The sequence below is a fragment of the Conger conger genome, chromosome 6 (genome assembly GCF_963514075.1).
Source record: "Conger conger chromosome 6, fConCon1.1, whole genome shotgun sequence".
Lineage (NCBI taxonomy): Eukaryota > Metazoa > Chordata > Actinopteri > Anguilliformes > Congridae > Conger > Conger conger.
In genome coordinates this window covers 39,985,368-40,006,129 of record NC_083765.1, presented here as the reverse complement: position 1 = coordinate 40,006,129, position 20,762 = coordinate 39,985,368, and the positions used below count along the sequence as shown (strand labels likewise).

General features: G+C 43.8%; 1 protein-coding gene across 4 annotated transcripts in view; it reads right to left on the bottom strand.

The window, feature by feature from the left end:
• LOC133130112 (protein phosphatase 3 catalytic subunit alpha-like) overlaps nt 1-20,762 on the bottom strand; it is an 85,278-nt gene that overhangs the window by 32,405 nt on the left and 32,111 nt on the right. For all 4 annotated transcript variants that reach the window (XM_061244376.1, XM_061244378.1, XM_061244377.1 and 1 more), the window contains exon 2: nt 11,815-12,015. In XM_061244376.1, the coding sequence (XP_061100360.1) occupies nt 11,815-12,015 (201 nt within the window). The remainder of the gene's footprint in view (nt 1-11,814; nt 12,016-20,762) is intronic.

Sequence of the window (20,762 nt, the reverse complement as noted above, 5' to 3'; positions counted from 1 at the left end):
TCAACATCCTCATACCTGGCTAGGTGTGATCTCATCCCCAGACTCCAAGCCCCGGGTAATGTACACACACCGTTTACACCATAGCTAATAAACCCCCTTGCAAATACATAAGTGTTGCACAGGGATACTTAGGGAGGGAGATAAAAATGTTACACTCTACCCATAATCAATATATTTTATTTGTATACAGTGCTCTTCACACCATGGGGCCCCAGGGCGCTTAACAGTTAAAAACAATTGCAACACAATTGCAACACAACAAGCACCCGCCAACATGAAGGTTCTGGTTCGATTCTCATCTGACTGTGAAAATATTCCACTTGCTTTAATTCGTTATTCATAGAAAGGCCACAGTACTCTGTCACTAGAGTAATCCTGACAGGCCCATTAATCAGCATAATTGGGCTGTAGTTAAATAAATACTCACTGTATAAGCACTGTCTGAATGCAATGTACATTCACACTTACATTATCATTCAAAGGCTGTCACCGGGTTTGAAGACTTGAACAGAAAAATGTAAGAAAATATGATGGCAGGCTGTTCAGTACATTCTGAACATAAGAAAAGGTAATATTATACTATGTTATATTGCAATGTATTGTAGTATTACATTACATCATTGGCATTTAGCAGATGCTCTTATCCAGAGCAACATACAGTTGATTAGACTAAGCAGGAGACAATCCTCCCCCGGAGCAATGCAGGGTTAAGGGCCTTGCTCAAGGGCCCAACGGCTGTGCGGATTTGAATGTGGTTACACTGGGATTAGAACCACTGACCTTGCGTGTCCCAGACATTTACCTTAACCACTACACTACAGACCACCCCGAATTATGATGTAGTAATACTATAACCAGAGACCTAAAGAGAGTCAGGGGAGAGAATGCTTCCTCAAACATTACATCACCTTCTTTAATGTTCCTCAAACTCCACCTTTCATAATGTTCAGGAGGGTGGGTAGCAGAGGCTGTTAAAGAGTAACTCACCGTTTCAGCCTGGTTCCATTTATTCCACCATTTTGGGTGGAGTAGATGTGTCCACCTAATTTGCATAAATTATTTTCTATACAACTCAATTCACACAGAGCAGCTGCACCCAGCGTGTGAAACTCAGAATAAAGTTCAAATATGAACTGATGATCATGTACCCACGTACACATTTACACAAGCAAATGTTCCCATACACTACATCACAGCTATTCCATGAATGTGTTTAAATGTGCTTTTTCTTGACAGGATCAGGTGTTCAGTGGTCAGAAATAAAATTCTTTGGCTAAATAAAAACGATGGAGCTAGTCTGTGTTCACCTTCTCAAAATCCACTCCTGGACCAGCAACGCTGCACATGCCTGTAGCTGCCCATCACCATGGAAACCCCACACATCGGCATGGAAACCGCCTCCGAGGGAGGGTAGGACGCTGGAACTTAAGACCCAGGCGCTTGTGTTAATGTCCTGTTTACACGCGCAGGTTTCCAAACGTCAGCGCCTGAAAAACCTCAGTCCTCTGGTGCACTGCAAGCACACAGCATCCTTTCAAAACTCAACAAGATTTCCATTTTCATGTACACATATAATTACCTGCTTATACAAGTATGCATATCATAATGAGATATGAAGTGTTTATAGACAAGCTTATATGCATACATAAGCATGAAAACCTTGGTTTCAAGCAGATGTGCTCAAACTTTTAACTGGTACTCTACTGCTAGCACAAGGCACTTTATTGAGTCTGATCATGTACTGAAGGAAAAACAATAATTAATACTCAACCTGTATCAGCATATGCTCAACGGGCACTCGTAATTTCCGCACAATTTTGCTGCTATAATTGACACTGTAGTGCCATGGGTTTCAGAGGTCATGAGAATCCCAGAATAAATCAACCAAAACAATCTTCTGCGGAACTGAAGGGCTGTTGCTACTGTTTACTAAAATGTTTCTGCAAACAAAGTCTTTTCCATCTAGAAAAGTGCCAGCTACAAATACAGCCAATTGCAAACACCGCCAAACACAAATACAGCCAATCACAAAGACAGCAAATCACAAAGATAGGACCATCAATGCAGCCAATCACAAAGATAGGACAGCCAAATGGGCTTGCATAAAAAATCAATTTTCACACATTCTGCCACTGGTAATACATTTCCCCCAAGACAACCCTTCTCATGTTAAACTGCAGAAGCTAAGCAGCTATACCACCCTGTACCCATCTCATGTTGAACTGCAGAAGCTAAGCAGGTGTGGGCTTGCTTTGTATTTGAACTGGAGCTTCCGGAAGTGGAATTGTTGGGCCAGGAGGGGGCGCTCCTCCCTCTGGACGATGAAGAATTCCACAGCAGTATTACAAAGCAATACAAGTATACAATTACAAATACTGAAATACGCCCAACACTCCAAAACTGTGTGTGTGTGTGTGTGTGTGTGTGTGTGTGTGTGTGGGTGTGGGTGTGGGTGTGGGTGTGTGTGTGTGTGTGTGTGTGTGTGGGTGTGGGTGTGTCTGGCATTTTCGTTTACATTCATTTTCTACTTCATAATCAATAAAAATGGATTCAGAGAAAAAGTGCTAAGCAGTAAAAACAGTAATCCACATGCCAAAATCAGCTTCGCCCACCATCATTAAAATTCAAACAAAAACACAATCAGCAACATGCATCTGAAAGTGACAGAACAAGGAAAAGAGCACTCACAGAAACATAATCTATGCAGGCTTATCATTTATTATGATGTGAACAACAGAACCAAATGTGCTAATTATGCTTACTGTGGGAGAGCCAGCCCTGGGCCCGGCTGCAGAGAAACGAGCCTCGGTATTCATCAGTGACGAGAGTGGCTATCCACAGAGAGAGCCGCCAAGCGTCTGAGAGAGAGCCGGGTTTACGGAGCTCCCGGGGGTACTCTGTGTCAGCAAGAAACAGGGGGGGGGTCTGCCATTCATTAAAAAGTCTGGAAGTTATCAGGAGGGCACCACTCGCAGTGTGAGCCTAGAGCGACAGCTCACTAAAACCAAAGCAAGGTGACGGACTATGACATTCCGGATGAGCGTTTTAAACAGAAGCGGCCTGTCAGTTTTTTTTCCCTGTGATAACGAACTGATTGTAAAATTGGAAATGTGTAAAGCAGCCCCTGGATTTAGTGTGTGCAAAGGAGACAGACGCACTGAATTGCTTAAAAAATAGCTGCCATTTAAGGTTGTTTACATTCACCAATTCATTACCATAGCGCTGCAACTCTGCTACATGACAATTTAAACATTCAATGCCCCTCTGGCAACCTGTCAAGTGGCCCTCACTCAGTACAGTACATTACATTATTGGCATTTGGCAGACACTCTTATCCAGAGCGACGTACAGTTGATTAGACTAAGCGGGAGACAATCCTCCCCTGGAGCAATGCAGGGTTAAGGGCCTTGCTCAAGGGCCCAACGGCTGTGCAGATCTTATAGTGGCTACACCAGGATTAGAACCACGGACCTTGCGTGTCCCAGTCATTTACCTTAATCACTACACTACAAGTCGCCCCGCACTGCGCATTATGGGGCATGTAGTTCCATGGTTAAGAGAACAGACAAATGGTTGTGGGTTCGAATCCCAGTGGGGTCCTTCAGTGCACAGGTTTGAGCAGGTTTCTATTCCTAAATGATTCAGGAAAACAGCCACATATACAGATATGATTAACAAAGTTGTTATGTACGGTACTGAGGACCCAAAAGCAGACCCATGGAGAATCCAAAAACGTTGTTTATTCAGTCCAAGGTCAGTCCAACAGACAATGCCCAAATCGAAAACGATTAAAGGTCAAAATCAGAAAAACGAAGGTACAAAAGGGCTGAGGGAAAAATCAGAGTCGGAAAAGCGAAGAAAATAATCAAAAACCAAAGAAACAGTTGGGCAACCAAAACAAAAGGGCAAGGCAAACTCGGAAATCAAAACAAAGGGGTGTTGTAAGAATCTCAATAAACAGGCATACTTAAATCTCGGCACTGAATAATGATCAACATTCTGACAACTAACACTGCAGAGACTCAGGTTTAAATGCATGAGGGAAGGTGACAATCTAAGCAAAGCTCAGGAGAAAGGTGGGCTAAACAAATAGACAACAGGTGGGAAACATAATGGGGTAATGATACAATAACGGGGAGACGAAAACGCGGACTGGATGCACGTAAACACACATGCAAAACATATGGCTCCGGATTAGGGGGTAGACATTTGCATAGAGTGAAGACGTAGTGATAGTAAGAGACAGGTGGGAATACTTCGCTGAAACTAAGCAAGTAATCAGGGATAGCATAGGTAGGCGGAGTAATAGAAGAGCGTGGACGACTATGAGATTACGTTAGTCAGTGAATGATTAAATCTAAACTACCCAATTAAAGTGACTGTTAGTTTGTTAGTTAGACAGACAGTAAGTGAATTAATCAGATTAGTACTGTACAATATCTAAATTAGTAGTAGTTACTAAGAATAGTGCTTTACAACATTTAACTATTGAGAGAAGCCGGAAGTAAGGAATGCGAGGCTGGAAAAAATCCGGAAACTACCAAAATCACCCAAATACTGAAGCACAGAGACAGGGGAGTGACTCGGGCTCAGAAACATTCAGACACAGACTTGACAGGGGATCACGAATGCAAGGACTGTAATGGGAACAACAACCAGATATGAATTATATGAATAAATAACCAATAATAAATAAGAATAAACAACAATAAACACTAAGACAGACAAAACAGACTCAGAAACATAACAAAACGCTTGAACCAAAATGAAACCAGTGCAATGAAATATGTGAAAAGAAAGATGCTACTAAATCAAAAGATCTCATATCCTGTCTGTATTTCTTGAATCCAGAAATATATAATGCTGAGGACCTAAATGCCTGGGTGCAAATACAGCCAAGAGAAGTGTTTTCTGCTAAAAGCTCATTAAAATATAAAATGGGAACACCTGCAGCACAGCAAGATTATACCCTGGGACAGGCATTTTGTCAGGACCAGAAGAAAGTGATCTTGAATTTGTACTTAGTTTAAAAGACAAGGAATGTAAACACTGATACTAAATACTGCCACTCCTGTGTGTCACTCTGGATAAGAACAACTGTAATTAAATAAATGTAATCCTGCAGCAAATTGGTATTTCTGAGAGGCAAACCAAGAAAATGCAGTGAATCGTGACGCCATGCAATGCGGGATGTTTCTCCCACAGATCAGCCATTAGACAGAGGTCAAGGAGTGTGTTTGACCTCAAACAGGCCAGCTGCTACGTAGCAGCACGGCAAACTGAAGATTAGCCAATTAGCTCTGACAGCCAGGACAGCAGGGATTTCCATGGCAACAGGCCTCGCTGCAGAAAGAAAACACCGAATGCACAGCAGCTTCAGCCATTTCAGACGTTATAAGACGCAGATGAATTAACGCAGAGAACATGACCATGTCCTCGGGGGATAAGGTCCACTCACTACACTAACTGGGCAGCACTTTCATCCAAAGCGACTTACAGTTCATTAGGCCAATCCCACCTGGAACAATGAGGGGTTAAGGGCCTTGCTCAAAGGCCCAACAGCTGTGTGGATTGTGGCTACATCAGGGCTTGAACCACCAACCTTCAGGTCCCAGTCATGAACCTTAGCCACTTAGCTCAGTAAGAATTGGGACTCCCACAACCTCTGCAGTTTAGTGTAATGCTCTATCAACTGAGCCATAGAATTACACTGCATCCCTATCGTCAGGGTCTGCTACAGAAAATTCATTTCTGGTGCACCGTGCTATCCAACTGACTCATTCAAACCCATACCGATCGCACTCCATAGCACCCGTAGCATAGAGCAGTGTGGAGAAAGAACTTTTTAGTGCTCTGCTAAAAATGTATTTATTATTATTCTTACATAATCACCACAGCAGATCTTCAGCGAGATCCTCTCAAAATTTTTATAAGTGCAGCTGGACATGCACTGAAAAAAAAAACCAAAAAAACAAACTGTGACTTTTAAAAATAAATAAATAAATAAATAAATAAGCAACACTCCACCGCTATAAACTCACACAAACACACGCACAGCATTACTGTAAAACTATGAACACCAGCGGCTTTTGTCCCGAGAAGTGGTGAGAGGCAGCTCCTCGTGTGGCTGGGTGCACAGCGGTGTTAGCACGTTAGCGGCTGAGTGGGCGCTCACACCCACACGCTGATGTTAGAGTGGGCTTCAGTTCCCCACGACTCTGCCCTCCTCATCCCCCAGGGCCAGTCCTCCAGACAAACACAGCTGCAATCCACCAGCGGGGATCAGAGGAAAATAAAAATGCACTTGGACACACCAGGTTTTCCTGCTGCAGGAGCACGAGGAGAGATTTCAGACAGGACTGCAGACCGTCAAAAACAGGCATGACCTCAGTGGCCTCCTCCCCAGCCGCCTACGGCTACGCCTGAGGGCAGACGGATTTCACCTCCTGCTCATAGCCAATCAAATCCACATCCTGCTCATAGCTAATCAAATCCACATCCTGCTCATAGCTAATCAAATCCACATCCTGCTCATAGCCAATCAAATCCACATCCTGCTCATAGCTAATCAAATCCACATCCTGCTCATAGCTAATCAAATCCACATCCTGCTCATAGCTAATCAAATCCACATCCTGCTCATAGCCAATCAAATCCACATCTTGCTCATAGCTAATCAAATCCACATCCTGCTCATAGCTAATCAAATCCACATCCTGTTCATCGCTAATCAAATCCACATCCTGCTCATAGCCAATCAAATCTACATCCTGTTCATAACCAATACATTCAAACTACTGACCATAACCCATCACATCAAACTACTGACCATAACCAATTTAATCGAACTCCTGCTCATAACCAATCAATTCCACCTGCTCCTAACCAATCAAATCCACCTCCTGATCATAGACAATCATATCCACATCCTGCTCATAAGCAAACATTTTTCACAACACATTATACAGCAGACTGCGACCCAAAGTTCCCCCAAAAAGGGCAAACTCAAGATGACAAACACAAATGGGGCAAAAGGACAGACAGGGAGAAAGGATCCAGATTCAAGGACCCAGAACAGGGTAAGGCCACTGTCCTCCGTCCAGATCTGGGTGGGAGTTCATAGGCATGACCAATCCAATTTTAATGATGATATACATGGTGATTTTCACCATAGCAACAATAAATAAAACATAATTTATTATAAATACGGTTTCATTCAGCAGCCCTCTGACAAGTCTCACACGCACTCACACCACTGAAAAGCTCAAATACCTCTGGATACAGAGCAATGTGAACTCTTGCTTCTTTAGAGCTGCAAGAGGCAAATGACCTTGGAGAGAGCATTGGATTCAGGTCCGGGCTGAAACCTCTGCCCAGGAGAACAGCAGGCAGAATCAGCCCAATCTCAGGGTTTGAGAATAGGGTTGACTGTGAAAGCATTCACTTCAAAAACACATTTGTGAGGTTATTTTTGAAATAAATTTTAGCTGAAAAAAGGCATAGAAATGAAAGTATACGATCTGTTTGCTTCTCCATGGTACCCTGAACAGATTCCAAGTTAGGTCCAGAACAACGGTCTCTAAGGGTTCAAAGGCTGTGCCCCATCAAAAATTCAAACCTGCAACCCCTCTGTTCACAATTCCAATTCCCTTAACACTGCTGCCAACAAACACACAGGTGTCACATGACATTCTGGCAGATTCTTAGAACAGAGATGCGTCTGCCTACCATGAACCTGAAATGCATTGCAAATGTATGCATCTTATGAATATTCATGAGGTATATGACCTATAGAGAAGTGCCGAGGCGTCCATGTTCATGAATATTCATAAATTATAACATGACACTGGAAACCCCTGTAATGCTGAGAGGGTGGAAAGGACACAGGAGTGGACCATCTGGTCGCTGCACAGAATCTGTACTAACACTTTCAATGACCCTCATTAACTCTTTCAGTCCCAAACCCAATACAAATTGGCTCCACAAAAATCCCAATGGGTGGAGAAATTGGAGAAAATTCAGTAGGGCTCAGAACAATAGTCATTTTGATTGGTTGATAAGATATAAAGTTGAGAGTGCCTTATGCCAGTCTTGGGATTTTACGATAGTTACGCTTGGACTGAAAGGGTTAAAAAGAGAGGGTGCGGTGATGTGCAGATTAGGTTATGGTTCAAGTGCTGATTTGTCTCACAGGTTCAATTTCATTAAAACTGAGAGTGTCTAGGAAAAAAAAAAAAAACTCCTGTTCTGGAAGACTAGATACGAATAACAGAAACAACACCTGGACTACACAACAGCCAGTGTGACAGAAGAGACAGAAGAATATTTGGGATTTGGTGTGGTGAATATGGTTGGCAGGTCAAGCCCTGGTGTAGCCACCATAAGATCCACACAGCTGTTGGGCCTTAACCCCGCATTGCTCCAGGGGGGATTGTCCCCTGCCCAGTCTAATCAACTCAAAGTCGCTTTAGTAAAAAGCGTGAGATAAATAATATTATATGGTGATTTTATTCCATGATCAGTACAGCATCAGCCAAGATGTGTTCTCTCACACAGATCATGGAGATCGTTCAACATTGAAAAAACAAAACAAAAATAAAAAATTGGATTACAAAATAAAAGCAGGCCTCTTTTTTGTGAGCGGGCGGTGAAGCTGACACCTCGAATGTGAGAAATGTCGAGAATTAATTCCTGCTCAGAGTCAAACACGTCCCTCGGCACCAAACAGGAAATCAAGGACAAGCTGTCCTCCAGTCATTCAACGCTTAGAGACATGTAGAGAAGGGTCGATCGTCCTCATTTCAGCCTTAAAGCACACGGCAGGAACAGAAAGCGCGACAGACGCTCGTACTTCTGTAATCTGACATGACACGCAACTCCACCTGGCTCAGTGTCAGCAGTCTGCACCGAATTCCCACACAAACGCTAATTAATAATGTATTAACATGCTACGCTGCGGTAACAAATGTGTTATAAACTATTCATGAAGGAAGTCTGCACAAATGGTTTAGGAACGCATATGGACAAAAGAACAGACGAACGCTGGCACAGTTCAGCCTGTGTCAGCCTGTCACGTAAACAATAAAAGGTGTAGGACACCTGTTCTCAGGGCTCAGTGAAGGGACATGTGGGCGTGTGGGCGAGGAGAGAGAACGAGTCGCGGAGCTGTCAGGTGACCTTTCATACAGGAGAGCGGTTTAACGCCAGACAGCCGGCCGGAGGGATTACCGCTCCAGAAACAGATACGGGAGAGGCGGGATGTCCACCGTCATCTTTGGGTTTTTATCCCCATGGAGACAAACTGGGCACAGTCACCGTCCCCCTGGAACCAAATTCATTCTGCCAGGGAACTCAGACCCTCCTGACTGCCTGGGAACCGACTCAATTCACAACACACAAGATGAACTGAACACCATCCTATCAAAGATAAATAAATAAAAACTTCTAGAGCTTCCTCTACCATAGACATTAGTGGGTCACTAATTTAGTCGCCAACCATCAACAATTTCTAGTTTACTGCAATATGATACCCCACCATGAGTCCCCTCCTGAATATCAACTTAAAACACATTAACGCAAAATACAATAACAGCCCCCACGCATACTCACTTATACGAATGAACCAGTACCAAAACACGATAACCTACGTATAGGCCTACATTTGAATGAAAGCACATGCAGTACATGCACTGCACGTGCAACATAAGCTCACTTTACTGCTGAGCTGTAATATCCTCACCTGAAGCCAGATAGCTCCAGACTGCAGCCAAAAGCCTTATGTTGGGACATTATGTGTTGAAAAAAGGAAAACTACACAGGATTCTAAACTATGCGACAATTTTAAGCAATGCTCTAAGAGCTCAAACAATGAACAATTTGATGTGATCCCAAAAAAATTATTTAGGATTCCAAAAGGTATTACAAATTTCAGAAAGGCATCTCTCCATTGGTCATTTGATGGACAGCGATGTTAGTACAGACAATGGCGCAATCCAACCTCAATCCTGGATACAGATATTGGACGAAATGGAACAACAGGAGATAAAAATCGGAAAAAAAGCATCTGACCTGAATGAGAATGAAGAAAGGAAAAGCAGAAGAGTGATTTTATGGAAGTGGAACGTGATGAAATGAGGCTGAGAGGAGTAGGGCAGTGTGGCTGCAGCAGATGGGGATTATATAACAGGATTAATGCAGACTGGATAACACAGCGTGGCACAGGTACAGACCAGCGACAGAATGGTGACAGAACAGCTGCATAAGATTAACAGAACAGGGACAGAACAGCTGCATAAGATTAACAGAACAGGGACAGAACAGCTACAGAACAGCTGCATAAGATTAACAGAACAGGGACAGAACAGCTACACTAAATTGACAGAACAGTGAGAGAACAGCTGCATTAAATTGACAGAAGCGAGAGAACAGCTAAAGCCACTTCACTGATGAGGAAGGACACATTGGGGAAAGAGCACCAATCGATTTTTCTTGAGTAATCATTACTTACTGATATTCTGATTAAATAGTCTGTCAGGCTTGTTTGCTTAAGAGTCTCTCTTTTCCATCAGATCTGAGTGTAAAAGCTCTTGGTGCGTGGTGTGTAAAAGCCCTCCATAAATAGTGCTTTTCAGCAGCCAGTGTCAGAGTTAACTCAGTGACACTCGCCCTGCCTGGCCACCAGAGGGCCCTAGCGTTATGCTCATGACCTTTGACCTTTGACCCTTTGGCAGTCAATGTGAAAAGTCACAGGGTTTACGGTTGAACCCTTGGGTGAGTCACAAAGCATGAATAACAGCTCCGGGGCAAACGTATGTAGATTTAAACGGTCGAATCTGCATAATAGAAGCCGTGTAAATTGATTCACAGTGTTATGTATGGTAATATATGCGCCATGCGATGGAAATTCACTCAGTTTGTCAGAATACACAGAAAGGCTGCATGGACTCACTGGTGCCACGCCGTAATGAACAGAAGGGATCAGTCACTCGCTAAGAGCAGCGTTAGAAACCATGAAAGAGAGGGAAAACTCGACAGTCCCAAATAAAAAGCGCTCTCATCTCTCGTAATGAACGAGCGCCGTCAACAGGCCAGGTCTGCTGAGTCGGTGTGAACACCATTCCTCCATCTGCCGCTCAGAACGACATGTCAGAACGACGGAAAACAAAACGAGTAAAAGCCCAACGTCTGTGCGGCTTTTAACACCAGACAGCCAGAAGAGAGCAGTCCTCAGCGGGAGAGGATCAAACTCTCTGCAGCGGTAAATGACAGACGCAGGTTATAATAAGCGCTAGTTAGCTTCTGCCACACAACACTTCTGCAAGCTGTTTGTGGAGATTAAAGCATCTAGATGTACTGAAAACAGGTCAAAAGGACAGGAAGAAAAAACAGGAAAGCTAAACATTAACCCTAAATTCTCATATGAAAACATTCTCAGCACTGAATATTCAAAGGGTTCACCAAGTTTACCATGATATAAAATGCTTTACAACCTTCACCTCAGGAGGTAAAGTCATCAAGTTTGCTTTGATAGTACTCTCCCTCATGATGGTGCCGTCTTTAGTTTTGCAAAGCAAAGGGGCTAAGCAGGGTTCCTTTCTATCAGGGGAGTATAAAACTTCAACCAGCAGCTACACAGTCCTCTAGGACTGGAGTTAAACCTGCAGACACTGTGGCCTTCCAGGACTGGAGTTAAACTTGCAGACACTGCGGCCTTCCAGGACTAGAGTTAAACCTGCAGACACTGCAATCTCTTCCCCATTTCACCAGACAGTGTTTCCTGGGGAGTGGCGCGTGCTGGGATTGTGGAGGTCTGACCTGTGACAGGGGCCTCGATGTCGAGCAGGTTCTTCTCGGCTCTCAGAATGGCCGCTCCGTCGGCGATGAGACGCAGGGCCACGCCCTCCTCCACGCGGCCCTCCTTGGTCATGTGTGCCTTCAGGACATCCACCTTGGGCTTCCCCTCACTGTCGAACACCTCCTTCCCTGTCAGGCGGTGGTTGGGCGGGAACGGGACAGCTGCAGGATGAGACAAAAATAAACAAATATATGAGATTCCAGGACCCTCACACTGCAGCTCTACACCAGCGGTAACCAACCCTGCTTCTGGAGATCTACAGTCCTGTAGGTTTCCACTGAAACCCTAACAAAGCACACCTCATTCAACAGCTAGAGCAGGGCTGCCCAACCCTGTTACCAGAGATCTACTGTCCTGTAGGTTTTCACTCCAAACCTAACAAAGCACACCTCATTCAACAGCTAGAGCAGGGCTGCCAAACCTTGCTCCTGGAGATCTATAGTCCAGTAGGTTTTCATTCAAACCCAAGCAAAGCACATCCCATTCAACAGCTAAAGATTCTGTTCTAATTAGTAGAGTCAGATGTGCCAATTTCAGGTTGAAGTGAAAATCTACAGGACGGTAGATCTCCAGGCACAGGGTTGGTTACCACGGCTCTACACAATCAAGAGATTTGCGACAAAACTACGGAGAGAAAAATACAATGAACACATTCTGTTATAGCATAGTCATTCACAAGACCTGCCTCGGGCACCAAGAGTATCTCTATCAATCAATATCAGAAATACACACCATGGAAGGTGAAAACACGACTTCCATTACATATCCATGTCAAAATCATGTATCAAGAGTAGTATTCACAAAAGTCTGATCTGCGCAAGACTGCTTACAAGACTTCAGGATTTCATTCACTTTTATTACTGAAGACTAATTAAAATATACAACCACAGGAACATTAAAACAGACACTAAGTTAAAAGCAAGGTTAAAATGTAATTCTTCAATTGTTCTTAATTAATTTTCAACATTTGTTTTCATATTTGAAGCCAAAGGGCTGAAGTCAAAATGGCCGCCCTATCAGGAGGGAGGAATTTCCTCCCTGGAACACTGCTGTGTGTGCCGTTTTGTCTCCATCAGTTACACTGCCTCAGTTAGGTAATTAGCTATATACAAGGACAGCTCACTCAAACCCTAGACAAATCATTTCATAGCGGTAAACAACAACAGCTCGATCATGGGCTTATCAAAAAACCTGGCACAAATGTCAGCATGCGTATGATCTGGTTAATTAAATCACTGAAAGCAGAAATGAGCATGAAATCCATAAAAAGAAGCAGTCATCATTATTTACCCTGTATATTTAATGGACAATAAGCCTTTCATTCCACATATTACTGACAGGCAGTCATGTACCAAATCTCACCACCTGCACATTTAAATAAATAAACAAACAAACAGATAAACAACTAATGCTATTTTCTTTTTTTAGCTTGGACGGCGAGTACCACAAATCTAGCAACAAGCCTTGTGAAGGGCATTCTCCTGAGTGTGCATGCGTGGGTGTGTGTGTGTCTGTGGTAAACCAAATGCCACAAACCATACACAAACATGCAACTATTCTTGCACTGGCCTACATTGAGAGGGTTTCAAATGAGCTATAATTAGCTGCATACTGAATGAGCGCTCTGAGGTAAACCGTTGATATGAATTCAGGAAATGACGCCACACACGTGTCATTTAGTAATGCCAATTCCAAACTATTGCAAAGTCTTGCATAGCCCAATGTGGACTGAATCACAATGTGTACCCAACAGTATTCTCTGAAAACGTCTGTTGCCCTTCCTGTGAGCCACACACTCAGACGCAACAAAGTTAGACACCGAAGTACAGAAGAAAACAGTGCTCCAGAGCTGGGGGTACGGGGGTAAGGACCCCCTTACACATTATTACATTACAGACGCTTTTATCCAAAGCAACGTCCAAAAAGTGCATATCAAGATCGTCAGAACAAACTACAGAGCAGGTCAGATACAGTTCCCATAGAATCAGTTATCTACAGCTGTGAACATGAAGTCTAGTACAAATGGTACAGTAAATCAGCCAAGTCTGTAAGTAATAAAGTCAGCATGACAGAGAAGTGACACTTCACCCACAGTTACCCCGTGACTAAACACAATTAATCAAAGTTACTAACAACCGAATCAAAATAAGAAAATGTAAACTGATGGCCGTCAGTACAAATAAACAACGCTTGTTCTGACTCTCCCACCTCCCCCTATAACCTTCAAAACCTTGAATACAGGTGCCCCTGAACGCCCCTCTCCAGGGACTCTGTGGAACTATCACATGTGCTCATACTATACCATATCTGCAAAATCCCCCTGTGCCGAAAACAGCGGGCTCTTATTATAATATTCATTATCATAGCCTCCGTCAAATTTAGGCTTTTAAAAACATTTGAGCCCACTGAATTAACAAAAAAAGAATGGCCCCAGGAATACGGAATACACACTGTGTCCATGCTTATGTAATACCACGTTTTCCAGCCAACATTTCTACTGCTTTGATGGTTCTCTCTCTCTCTCTGAGGGCAGGGGCTCCAGAACAGAACACAATGCTGTTTGTTACAGGCCAACATTATCTGACAAACTCAGAATCTGTCCTTGTGCTGGAAAAGCAGCTCAGACTCTCTCACAAAACAGCAATCTGCCTCAGGCACAATTTCAGTCTAGAAAAAAAAAAAGAAAAGGATTTGGTATTTGTTTATTTATTGTTGTAAAACTAACTCATAAAACCTGTCAGCGGTCAAACGGAAATAAAATAAATTGAGGCATTTGATGACCACAAAATGGCACCTGTGCTGAAAACCTAGGGATAAAATCTGTTGAATGAAAAGGTCAAAGGTCAGCGCACACACACAAGCATCTCATTCTGCCCTCTTGACACTGTCCTCTCACACCTCTTTAAAATGATATCAGACAAAAGCCCAGCATCCTGTCTATTATCAACCGCTCTCTGATCTCAGGCATTGTCCCATCCTGTTTTAAACATGCTGTGGTTCAGCCTCTGTTAAAGCCAAACCTTGATCCCACCATTGTAAATAACTTCTCCCAAATATAAATTTTTATCAAAGGTCCTGGAAAAAATGGCACATTCACAACTGTTATTTTTAAAAAGTTCCAGTCTGGTTTCAGAGCCCTTCACAGTACTGAATCTGCCCTTGACAAATGACTTTCTGTCAACTGTTGACTCGGGAGATTGCTCTATTTTAGTTTTGTTGGACCTTAGTGCTGCTTTTGACACGGTCGACAATGATATCCTAATTGACCGGATTATGCCTAAGGTTGGCATTCAAGGCACTGCCCTAAAATGGTATGCCTCTTATCTAAAGAATGGAGTCTCTCAGGGTTCAATTTTAGGACCTATTCTTTTCTGCCTGTACATGCTCCCATCCGGTTCTATTTTGGAGAAATCCAATATTTTTTTCCATTGCTATGCAGACAATATTCAGCTTTACCTCCCTTTAAAAGCAAATTAAATGTTCACTTAAGTGTCTGACTGCCTTGCGGACATCAAAGCCTAGATGACTAAAAACTTTCTCCAGCTAAATGAAAGTAAGACAGAGGTGATCCTGTTCGGTACGCCTGACTCTCTCTGAGGTTTTTCTATTGACCTAGGGCCTCGACACCACTCTCTTAGACCTCATGCCAAAATCTTTGGGTGTCTTTTTTGATTCCGCCCTTACATTCAACAAACAAGCGTTTTTTCCAACTCTGAGCCAAAGCAAAGCCCTTCCTTTCATTGCACAACTTGGAAATAGTTATTCAAACATTCATATAATCTTGCCTCGATTACTGTAATTCCCTGTACTTCGATCTTAGCCAGACATCCCTCCGCCGCCTGCAGCTAGTGCAAAATGCTGCTTCAAGGCTTTTAACTGGTACAAAGGAACATGAACACATCACACCAATACTCGCTTTCCTGCACTGGCTCCCAGTAGTTTCAGGATTGATGTTTAAACCTTGTTGTTCGTTTATAAAAGCACTCCATGGTTTAGCTCCCCCCTACATCTCCGATCTCCTTCACCCATATTCCGCATCCAGGACACTGAGGTCTCCCACCTCTCTGTTCCTCGATCTCAGAGCGCTACATAAAATATAATATTAAAGACAAACAGATCAAGTGATAAAAAATAAAAAAATGCAGTCACTTAACTTAAAATCCCTGCGTATTTGTGATCTTAATTCACAATATGGATGACAGTTGAGGATGAGGCTTTATGAAGCCATGAATAGTGTGGACATTGTGCTGTCCATTTGAACCCAAAAAAACCTTTAGGAGGTTTAGCTATCCCATTTGATTAGTTCACACAAGTCAGCCCTTTCAAGTTTTCCTAATTTGACACTAACTAGACCAGAGGTGGGCAGTTCCGTTCCTGAAGGGCCGGCGTGTGCGCAAGATGGCGTTTCCACAAATTGCCGTGGCTAAATGAGCTAACTGGCTGTACGCACCAACACTGGATCACTCATGGATCAGATCACAGCGAGGATAGCCCCGCGATCGCAGACTGCCAGGCTTATCAGGAGTGATGCGGCGAGATCAGGATTGCGCGTTCCAGTTTGAGGTGGGAAAAAAACAGTTTGAAAAAGAAAGAAAAAGGAACAGAACTCCCTCAGCTGGACATCAGCCTGTAGCTCAGTTCCAGGAGCTGTGATGAAGGTGACCTGCTGTTTCTAAATGACAGGGCTGCACAAGTTCTCTCACCGCCTTCTCTAACCCACCTGCGGTGTCTAAACACACTGGAGCTGCACATATTCTACTGGATTTCTCCTAATAATAATAATCAGAATAATAATAATTTGTTACTAAGCTGACATTTTTATCCAAAGCGACTTACAGACTAAGTAGGGGACAATCCCCCTTGAGCAATTTGGGCTCAACAGCTGTGTGGATCTCAACGTGACTACAATGGGGCTTGAACTACCAACCTTCTGTGTCCCAGTCAAGCACGTTTCTTTCTCCATCTCCATTTCTGCTACAATGCGTAGCAGGGTTAGCCCGGCTAGTGTGCTAGTATGCTAGTATGCAAAGACTCATATCAGGTTTGCGCTCCCTGATGACAAATTCAAATTAACGTTGTTGCCCTTAGCTAGGGCCGATTTTGCCTTTATCTGACTGATAACACGTTTGTCTAAGAACTCTTTGTTCGAGGTGAGGGTTGAAATCCCTCATTGCACTCTGGCAAATCGCATTACACAACTGACTATAATCCTCTCTCCAAAACAGCATGTAAATATCCAGCATTCCTGCTCCAAAGGGAACCCCCCCCTTCTCTCAGAGAAACAGAGGAGTGGTGCGTCTCTACCTCCGATGACATCAGGAGCAGGAGGGAGGGCACGTACGGAAATGTCACCCATGTCCGAGTCCTCCGCTGTGAAGCGGTGTAATGAAGTCTGAGCCCGGGGAGAGCAAACTCTGCCCCGAGTGAAATTACAGGATCATAATCCATCTCCAATGTGTGCCCTGATATTAATAATTCCAACGAACAAAACAGTAGTTAATTAACAAAGTGACATTTGCTTTGACGGAATGTGGAAACGAGGGTTTTTCGTGATCCAGACGGGGATGGTAAATAATGGTCGTGCTCTCAGCAAGCTTACAGAACAGGGGCCGACGCAGCCAGGAAGAGCCCACCGTGGGCCGATTAACCTTTGACCTTTTGCTCTGCTCACTTTACCGTTACAGCAGGTCAGAGAGGAGCAGAACACAGCACAGAATGCCGCAGAACACAGTGCACTCTGCAGAACTCCATCAGCACAGTCTGAGCACAGCGATATAAAGCACAGCTCCCTCATTAGCAGTCTCCCAAGCATTATTCTTACCTGCCGAGGACACAGACCATTGAGAATACAGACCGTTGCATGTACAGACAGCCATTTATGCCGACCACTTAGGCAGTATACCATGAACAGTATACCATCTCAATTAGTTCCCCTCAGGCAGAAACTAGCCCACTTTCAATACCATGAAGCATATCAGCCCTGTAAGATTACTGCAGTGCAAGCAAATGTGTTTTATTCGCCTGTGACTGCAATACCTTGGGGAAAAAAATATATAGGTCTAATCCAGTTGGTACAGAACCAATATAGCAGGCAATAGATTTAGCTCCCGGAAATTCCCGCTGATTTAATCAAGAGGAACCGGAACGTTGGCAAGGCAGATGGGCAGGGGCGAGTGGCGAGGCCCGACTAGCCGAAAAGCTCCCACACACACCGGAGAAATTTCATTAGCAAACAGCGGAAGACTCCGGCAGGCTCAGGGAGCAGGAAGGCGCTTTTAATCCACCTGGGGCTTATTTCACTGGGCCCCATGTATATGACATGAGAAAGAAGCAGAGCGAGAGACCCACACTGCAGCACGACTCTCACTAGCCCGGAGGCCGGTGGATTTTGAGTGACGGGGGCCTGAAGGAGAGGCACAGATGCTTCCAAACACAGAAAACGGGGGCTGAAGAGACAGATAAATGCAGAATAAATAAGGGCGGATGAGATATCGTTTCACCGCTTGGGAAGTGCACTGGTAACGAAGAGGCTGTGAGTTTTATTCTCAGGTGAGGCACAGCCATTATGACATGAAGTAAGGTGCTTAACCAGAATCCCTTCAGAAAACATCCTCTGGATGGAGTGTCTGCTGTATTCCTGAATGAAAAATACTGAGAAACACAGAGAAATACAGCGACTATAGTGACTATATGGTATAGTTAATAATACTATACAATACTAAAACACTGAGTTAATATAATCACATTCACCAGTTCCTGTCCACAGCTCATTTTCACAGTAATAATGGGCCAGCGAGTAAAATGATTCAGTATTTACCCATAAAATACCGCTTTATATTATTAGCAACCTGTCGACCATAATTGAACTGTTAACACTTTTTTTTTTTTTTTTCACCAATTCGCAATGGTGCCATTTTGGCTCGACAGTTGCAGCAGAAGTTAGTTTCTTCCTGTGAAGCTAATTGGATGAAGGCTGTTAACCAAGACATCCAGTCTAACCCTAGGTCCCTTTCCCTTCCGCTAATCAAACATTAGCCGGCGGTAATGAAGCAACAGAGGTCAGTCTGAGGGAGAAGATGAAGTGGAGGGGGAGACGGACACCTCTTGACACTCTGACCTTTGAAACTGACTGCACAACAGCCCCAGGTAACCGTTTATTCAGAACACGGCAGTTTTCTCAAAGGCGGCTTTGCTGCTGCGCCAGGCCAGTGCCCAGGTGAACTCCTCAGATGACCTGTTCCTAACCCAATTCCCCCAGATCTACCGTTCTGTAAGTTTCCACTTCATTTCATTGGGGAGTTTTTTTCCTCTCGTGACTGTTTGGGGCTTTTCTCCTCAATGAGAGTTCTGAAGAGTTCTGAAATGGTGTTTGCCCTTCGGTTTTTTGCTCTTCTGTTACTCTGTAAAGCATCACGTGGTGTAATGCGTGGTGCTTACACAGATCAAAGTGCCACAAACCGTGGTTCTGAAGGGCAGCAGGGTGGCACCTGGGGTCTGGGGTCTGACCTGGATCTTGATTTTAAAGCCCACACAGGCTGCAGCACTCTCGGGCCACGGAGAAAAACAAAGGCTGTGTAAAAGTGTGTGTGCGTTTGTGTGTGCGTGTGAGGAAACAGAAGCTGCACTTGGGGAAACGTCCGAGGAGGCGTAATCTGAGTAAGTTTGGGGAATGCAGTAGGGAGTTCTGTGAGCCCATAAAAAAAGATGAGGTGCAAAGTAAGGAAAGTGAGTTCTTTAATTATTAAAAGCATCCATTAAAACAGTCAGCAAGCCTTTATTGAGCCAACAGTAAAGTACATTACAGCGGCTATTGATTTTTTTTTTTTTACTGTGAAAATATTCATAGAAAATTTGAGCAGATATTGATTTTCTTTCTGTGAATATATTCAGTAAATGCTTACAACAGCAAAAAGAGAACAAAAAAAATAAGATTCCTCCCATTTCCACCTACGATTATTCAATTGAAAGAGTGGATATTATTGCATAATATAGTACGATATGCGGACTTCCACAGGCCTCCGGGGCAATGTAACTCATTTCTTTCGCTAATTAAACGTCCGAAGTCTTGGTTTTGCAGAGCGCCGCTGGTCGATGGCAGCGTTTCCCCCGTCCCTTGGCGGTTTATGGTAATGACGGCCGTTCCCCGGGTGCCCCAGTGCAGGGCAGCGGCGTGATTAGATTCACATCGTCTCATCTGTGTGGATTAAGATCATTAATCCGCTCCTTCTGAACGAAACGGCTCGTTTGCGATGCTTCCCGCGTGCCGTAGAGAGCGTTTTAATTGCGCTGAAAACGGCGGCGTGAAGACCGGTGGGTTCCGCTCAGGCACGGGCGGAGTGGAGAAGGCTTTTAGTGTTTAGCGTGTATTCTCCACAGAGGACCCGGCTTTCACACACACAAGCTGTCGGACAAACATCAGCCTGTATATCCACCGGGTAAGACCGTCTTCACAAATCTAGATTGAAACTGCTATTCCCAATGGAACAGTGCAGCTTGCGATTTCACCAATTAAAAACGCTAAATTATGCGCATAATGAATGAGAATTAAGTTTCATTCATTAAAGTGGAGAGGTGACAAAAGCTATTTTGAAATTAAACAAATTATAATGCTTCAAAATGTCTTCCTGTTCATTTGCATTCTTGTTGGCAGACACACTGGCGGACACACTGGAGAACACACTGGCGTGTGTGTATGTGTTCATACTGGGGGTTATTCAGACAAGAGCAGCCTACACAATTTAAAAATAAAAACTACAATACAGATGCAAACTATTCCTCTGATAGCAAAGTAGCCCTGCTGCCATGGATGAAAATGAGTTCATGGCACCACATCTGAAAGGCAGAATAAAAGGGTAGAGCAGTTGGAGTACCCTCAGAGAGCGGACGGTGTGTGTGTGTGTGTGTGTGT